The sequence below is a fragment of the Myotis daubentonii genome, chromosome 3 (assembly GCF_963259705.1).
Source record: "Myotis daubentonii chromosome 3, mMyoDau2.1, whole genome shotgun sequence".
Classification (NCBI taxonomy): Eukaryota; Metazoa; Chordata; class Mammalia; order Chiroptera; family Vespertilionidae; genus Myotis; species Myotis daubentonii.
Genome location: NC_081842.1, coordinates 134,134,244 through 134,141,904, shown reverse-complemented (window position 1 = coordinate 134,141,904; position 7,661 = coordinate 134,134,244). Strand labels below are relative to the sequence as shown.

The 7,661-nt window shown below is 38.9% G+C and overlaps 1 protein-coding gene across 3 annotated transcripts in view; it reads right to left on the bottom strand.

Annotated features, from left to right (window-relative positions):
• Window positions 1-2,030: 2,030 nt before the first annotated feature.
• Window positions 2,031-7,661, bottom strand: part of SMIM13 (small integral membrane protein 13) — a 34,957-nt gene continuing 29,326 nt past the window's right edge. Inside the window, exons 2-3 of one of the 3 annotated variants that reach the window (XR_009451923.1) lie at window positions 6,327-6,950; window positions 2,031-6,296 (exon numbers count right to left, since the gene is read on the bottom strand). Coding sequence is in view for 1 of the 3 variants with exons in the window: in XM_059688601.1 (XP_059544584.1) it covers window positions 6,763-6,950 (188 nt within the window). In the remaining 2 variants the exon portion in view is untranslated. Of the gene's footprint in view, window positions 6,951-7,661 lie in introns of all 3 variants that reach the window. The other 2 variants (XR_009451922.1, XM_059688601.1) reach the window with 2 other exon arrangements.

Genomic DNA, 7,661 nt, shown 5'->3' with positions numbered 1-7,661 from the left:
CATACTGATGCTCACCAACTCTGCTTTCAACCATGCCCCTCATTAACTTTGCGACTGTTTAGTATTTCTACCTAGTGGCCTATAAGCACCTCAAATTCAAGTAGATATGCCCCAAACTGGACTCTCCACATTCAATCCCCCTGAGACCAACTTCAAACCTACTTCTTTTCTCTATGCGTCCCTCAATGTTATCAATCTCAAAGTGATACATTCAAATCATCTGTCACCTATCCTTCTCCTTCACACTCCAATCTCAAATCTTACTGATTCTTCATGTCTTCAAATCTCCCATGGTTCTCACTCATTTCCAGTCTGCCACTAGCTATTTTCTTGCTTGGACTACAGTGAGAGCCTACAAATCAATCCTCTTTGCTGCAGTTATTGTGAGCTTTCTAAGCCATCTGCACCCAGTCCAGATGCCTGCATGAGTAGCCACTAGATACATGTTAAACAAGTGATTCAATGCTCTCACTCAATTTAAAATATTGCAATGCTCTCCATCACATATGGCAATCACTTCACAGCTTTTGCCATTGTACTTTAGATCTTTCCAGCCTCAAACCACTGTCTCCCATAACATCACTATTCCAGGAATAATCAACTATCTACAGTTCTCCAGACAAGTCACCTTCCTATGACACTGACTTTGCACATGCTCTTTCTTCTCTCTGGAATCCCCTTCTCATCTCTACCAGAAAAACGCCTACTTCTCCCTTTAAGATTTTTAGAGAAACTTTTGCTGTTCTTCTTTCTTCTTCTTCTCCCCCGCAACAAAGTTCTCCATAAATAGCATCATTTTTATAATTGAAGTACTTATTTGTACCTAACAATCATACACTGGCCTACAGAGCCGGGGTTGGCGGGCAAGCTGAAAATATTCTCACAGCTCCCAACATTCCTCTTTCATTTTCAGGGAACTCTTTTTTTTTTTTTAATCCTCCCTGATGATATTTTTCCATTGATTTTTAGAGAGGGAAAGACAGAAATATTGATGTGAGAGAAACACATCAATTGGTTGCCTCCTACACGCACCTTGACCAGGGCCTGGGCCAGAGAAGAGCCTGCAACTGAGGTACGTGCCCTTGACCACAATCGAACACGGGACCCTTTGGTCCGCAGGCCAACATTCTATCCACTGAGCCAAAACTCTGGCTCTTTCCCCCTGGTCATCCCAAGAACTTGAGATAAGTCTTCAAGTCCCTGACGTGGTCTCCAGGGCATATCATCTTCTCCATCCTAACTTCAGCTATCATGTATTAGTGGCCATGCTGACAGTCCACACCATGGCCCTAGAGTGGCTCTCAGATTCCCATTTTCTCTGGCTGTAGTGTCAACTATTCAGAACTGCTTCACCTCTAAAATCCTAGTCTGCGCCCCAAACTTCCTTCTATCCATATACACAAATGTTACACTCATTTTATCCTTAATCTCCAGCCCTTCCCATTCATCCAATTAATCAGTGCCTTAATGATCTGACTTCTCTTACAACCCAGCCCATATCCCAAAGCCACTCTCTGACAATCTCAAATGACCTGCCCTTTAGACGCCCCTATCTTACAAAGATGGATCCTGGCACAATCTGTTTTTTCCCATCCTTCATTCCTGGCAGCTCAGCACTGCTGGAGCAAAAGGAAAAGTTGGCCTCCAGCCACTGCAACTAATGGTTTCTTATTTCAAACTAGTTTTCAAAGGTATTCCTCAATCTTTTTTCTTGGTTTTGGTCAGTTTTCTCAGTCTTCCTGGTGGTTAATACTAATAAAAATATAAGACATGATCTATGATATTATGAGAAGAAATAAAAAGGCTAAATATGGTAAATGTAATTTAGCTCTAATGCTATATATCCTTCAGGTTCTAAGTCAATTACTTTCATGACACTCAAACTATTACTGCTGTCTTAATTCCTAGAGCTTTTTAGAATTTGAAAAATGAGGTAAAAGATGGAGCACTGGGAATAATGGCTGCTTTCAAATCTCTTTACGTCCAAGGTACCCTTTATAGTTATACTTTATCAATGAAACATACACAACTTTTGTGTTCATTTTAATTTATTCTGTGCGATTTAAAGTAACAATTAAAACATCATATAAACAAACCACAGAGGCTTTAGGTATAGTATTGACCAGTTTTAAAACAAAAACAGTGAATGATCATTCCTCATCTCTAATTTTACATATTATTATACAAAGAACTATTAACACAATTTTAATTCCTTATAAACTTATTTGTCAAGCAGCAAGATGACAATGCGTCACAGCACAGCACAGAATGTCTCCTTTAAGAAACCACAGGAGCCGTATTTGGTGGGTGGTTATGCATAGAACTGACTTGGAGGGTAATATTCAACATTGGCCATAAAACAGGAAGCACATATACATTAACACATGGAAAATGTAACTTTTATTAAGAAAAAACGTTACTCTTTATGCTGTAAGTTAAAAGCTGTAAGATACTTTAGAAGCAGACAATACAAGGTGCTTTCATTCTAGACCCCATAACAAAATACTATTCCATTAGCTGCTTGAGTCTATAATATTTTAGTACTGTTCATTGGCTTTTTTAAAAATATACTTTTATTGATTTCAGAGAGAAAGGAAGAAGGAGAGAGAGAAACATCAACGATGAGAATCATTGATCGGCTGTCTCCTGTGCGCCCCACACTGAGGATCGAGCCCATAACCCAGGCATGTGCCCTGACCAGGAATGGAACCATGACCTTCTGGTTTATAGGTCAATGCTCAACCACTGAGCCACACCAACCAGGCTTCATTGGCTTTTTAAGTGAACTTCAAATATAAAAGTTTACAGTGAAAATCTAAAGTTACATTGGTTACATGATGTTACATTAAAACATAACTTCAGAAAAACTGACTTCAAAAAATACTGTATCACTGACTTAAAATAATTTTTTAAATGTTACTTTTAAAAGTAAAAATGCACTACTCTCAAATCACTTAACCTGTTTTGCTTTAAAATGCCGTATTTGTGAAAACATTATTTAATATATTCTCAACTTTCAACAAAGTAACAGTTTGAAGCTGTTTTAAAACCCAGTAATATCTAAAGAAATGGGTCGGCCCACCTGTGAATTGGCTATCCTCCGAATTACATATTTATGTTTCCACCATGAAAACAACATTATAAAATCCACTGAATGAATTCCATTTTTAACTGGACATAAATATTAAAAAACTCACTTAATAGTGCTACACAAATATTTAGTGTTTTTTGGCATTTAAGTCAGAGTAATGCTACCAATATATTTGATACCTGAAATTTTCACAAGAGTTTCAGAGGCAGAGAGAAAGACTTGGGAATGGTTAGTTGGGAAGGTAATGAAAACAACTGACCAGTCCTCAATTTTAGAATTACTCCTCAAAAGATGGTATACCTGATCAACAACATTGTTAATGAGTATTTAGACACGACTAACACTTGACCACATTTTTAATGCTCAGAACTTCTGAACTTTAAAATTAACCACAGGCCAGTCTATCTTCTACTGAGAAACTGAAAATGCCCTTATGAAGTTCCGCTAAGTTCAGCTACAAAAGCTCTAAAACAGGTAAAAAACAAACACTATATCACACAAATAATTCTGCTAACAACTATTTCTCTTTCCTCTTTCAGTGGCCTTAGAAATATGTACTATAGTGAGAATACTGGGGGCAGAGGAGTACAGAGGAGGAAAAATGCTTTAAACAAAGGAATTAGTTTGGAGGATTTTCATATTGGCATCAGTGATTTTACTGTCTTGAGAGTTAAAACATGGTAGGGTGTGAGCTGTTAGTATGCCTTTGACTATATTTCCCCAAAAAATAAAGCAAAACATTTCTTACAATTATTTTTAAAAAGACATCTTTGAAGCATAAATATTAATACCAAGATATATACCTTTACATGGATTAAATTAATTTGTGGATGACACTTGTAGGTTTGGGGGGATTACGTCGGCCATCAGTTTTTAATACTGATACAGTATGGAAGCTCGGCCAGCTACTTAAAAGTTGTCAGCAATTATTCTTTAAACCTAAGATATCTATATATATAAAAGCCTAAGCGACCAGACAACCGGACAACTGGCTGGCAGCTATGATGCGCACTGACCACCAGGGGGCAGACACTCAACGCAGGAGCTGCCCTCTGGTGGTCAGTGCGCACCCACAATGGGAGCACCGCTCAGCTGATAAACGGGCACCAGCTGCCAGGCTCACAGCTGGTGAGTGCAGCTGTGGTGGCGTGAGCCTTTCCTGTGGACACTCCCCCTGCATGCCCAAATATGGCCACAGTGGTGGGCTCAGCAGGACCAGGATGAGCCGGAGCGGCGCAGCGCCCAGCCAGGGCTCAGGCTCCTCCCCTGCCGCCTGCCGCTTCTCACACTGCTTCGTGCTGTGCAGGATCGATACAGACAGCAAGCTGGAGCATGACGAGCTGGCAGGTGAGGCAGGACTGTGGCGGCGCAGAGGTCCACTGATCCCCGCAGGCCAGGCCGAGGGACCCCACCAGTGCACGAATCCATGCACCGAGCCTCTAGTCCACTATAAAGCAGAATCCACAGTTTAAAATACTAGACTATGAAAGATCTAATTGAATCTTCCCAGTACCAAGAAGATTTTTAGGCTTTTTTTTCCCCCCTAACTGATTATCATTTTAATGCAATATTTAGCTAGTAGGAAGCACTAAAATTAATGCATGAAACTTGTGTCATTGTTTTTAATCCCTACATAAAAATAGAAAACGACATCCAATAAGGAAATGAAAATAGAAAGATTATGCCCCATTCTCAGCTGCTAGGGATCTTTCCCTTCCCATATATACAAAAGGCTACAATGACAACAGAAGTGTGCACCAGGAATATCACTTGGGTCAAAGCAAGTAAACTGTTAATTAACAAAACTGTCAGCATGAAGCATGAGGTACCAAACATAATTACACACCGTCATAAAATAGTGGTGACTAGTTCTTTAGAAATGAAGGTTAAACATATAAAAATAACTTGAATTAGTAAAATAAGTTGGCTTTACAATTCACTCTTGTACAAACCAGGTAACAGTAAACAGAAATGTTCTTTAATCCATATCTCTTCCCCAGTAAACCCTCAGTCCAAAGTTCAATGAGGACAAACATGCAGACCTGGCAAGTCAGTTTACAGTGAAGCAGGCATTTCCACCCACTCTCCACTTTCCCTCAATCCTATCTCTGGGATCTTGCCACTCAATTGCTATTTGTGAAGAAGTGTTTTCTCCACAACACATGCCTTGAGCATGAAGTCCTTCCATACAAAGGGAGTGACTAATCCTACCTCCCTAAAGTAGAAGACAGTTTTCAGATTCCAAAGTTACTCAAGTCTTGAATAGGTTGCCAAAAAAATGTCTCATAGAGGATAACTATTTTAACATTATAAGAGTTAGAATTAAGTTAGTAATTAACTGCTATCCTAGAAAAAAATAAATGTACAAACTATTTCTTATTTAAGCTAAGATACCATCACTTGTCAGATGCACCATATTTATCACTAAGGAAAAAACACAGGCCATCAAATTATGACACAATGCTTTCGTATCAAGTAGAATGTTTATTTTATATTTACTGAAACAGAACTTTTTGAATTAAACAGACTTTTATCACAGTCTTGTGCATATATAAGTGTTATGAAATAAACTGGTTAAGTTATACTATAACTTCATACTCTGAGTGCAACTTTTCTGAATCACTTCTTACATCCGTCACTGAAACCTGCCTTCTCCTCACAACGGCCCCCTTGGCGTCTTCAAAAGCATTTCTGGAAAGGAGGCTCTACCACTGTCTTCTGCTTAATGACAGCAGGAAGCTTTGGACAAACATATTTGACACCTTAACGACAACGGTCCTGCCTGACAGGAATCGATCGAACCAGCCTCTCGCTGCTTTGAGTTGTGTTTCATCAATTCCAAGATTTTGGCAATTTCTCCCACCTTCACTGCAGCACTCAGCGTGTGACAGGCAATCCTTCTGCATGTGTCTCAGTGACAGAATGTCGTACAACTTTACTTGTGGGTGTCTTCCCTTCTTAGGGCCTATAAAGCATTTTGCTGTTGCTTTACAAGAAAATATGGAATTGTAGTCATTCCTCTAGCGATGGATATTTGCTTCGCTACTATCAAATGTATGCCCCACTGCTCTGCTTCCATGCTTGCCTGCATACACAACGTCATTTCAGTGCTGAATCATAGTGAAATCTTTTAGAAGACATTTTTAAGTGCCAACTAAATCTGACACATTTGATAGCAATGACACAGTGATGACACTATGACAACCTGTGAACTCTCACACACACACACACACACACACACACACACACACACACACACACAGAGGCTAGGATAATTACATCAACTATTGCCTGGTTGACAGGAATAGTGAGATGTAGCCCAAGTTCAGAAAAGTTAAAATGTAGCGGGGGGAGTACATTATCGAACTAATAAAATACAGTGTTCAAGCCCGTAATGTTTAACAGATTCACAATAGTGCAAAAACAATAAGCCCAAGAGCCAAGGAATAAGTATATAAGTAAAAGCTAGTAAAGCAAAAGATTACCTTTAACATAAAATTTGTAATGGTCCAATTTGGTTTAAATTCCCTTTATGTTCATATGGCTTACATGTAAATCTTTTTTTGAATTGGACTTGAAGTCCAAGTACAAATGCTCTTCAATATTTTAGCAACTGCAAAGACCGAGGATCGCTGCCTTTCATCAGCCACTCCCACAGGGTGACGGTGGGGTCAGTGGCCTTCCTCAGCAGGCACCCTCCTGTGGCGAGCAGATCTGCTCCTGTGTGGAGATGAGGAAGTGTCCTCTTCAGTTTCAGACCCTGAAGGTTCATGATCTCCCTCCTGGGATCCTGTGTCTCCCACCAGTTCCCGCAGAAACTTGAATTTCGATAGAAAAAGATGCCACACAAAATACCAACCTAAAGAGAGACAAAAACATTAAGAATAATTATTATCTGTTATTAATTGACAACATTCCAGTTAATTGTGGGGAGTATATTACAAAACATTATTATACATAAAAGTGATTACAAATACACATTTATAAAACAAGTATTTTCTAAGCATTTACTATGGACAAGGCATACAGATAAACTTTGAATTTATAAAGGATGGCAGAAACAGTTTCTACCTTAATAGAATTTAGAATCCAAGCTTAGTCCATCTAACATTAAAATTATAATGAGCTTTGATACCTAAGTAAAAGTGTTTATTATATTAAAATAAAATATTTGAGAGCATTTTTCTTGGGAAGAAATAATACACTTTGCTATTCACTTGGAAATTCATACCTCAATACTAATATTGACTAAAAGCAAATTTTCTTCAATGAGAATACAAAAGAAACAGCCTTAGCCAGTGTGGCTCAGTTGGAGTATCGTCCCGTATACCAAAAGGATTCGGGTTCAATTCCCAGGCAGGGCATGTACAGGAGGAAACCGATTGGTGTTTCTTTCTCATGACAACAAAGGACTTAGATTACAGTGGTTCTCAACCTTCTGGCCCTTTAAATACAGTTCCTCATGTTGTCACCCAATCATAAAATTATTTTCCTTGCTTCCTACCTGTAATGTTGTTAATGTTATGAATCATAATGTAAATATCTGATATGCAGAATGGTCTTAGGCGAC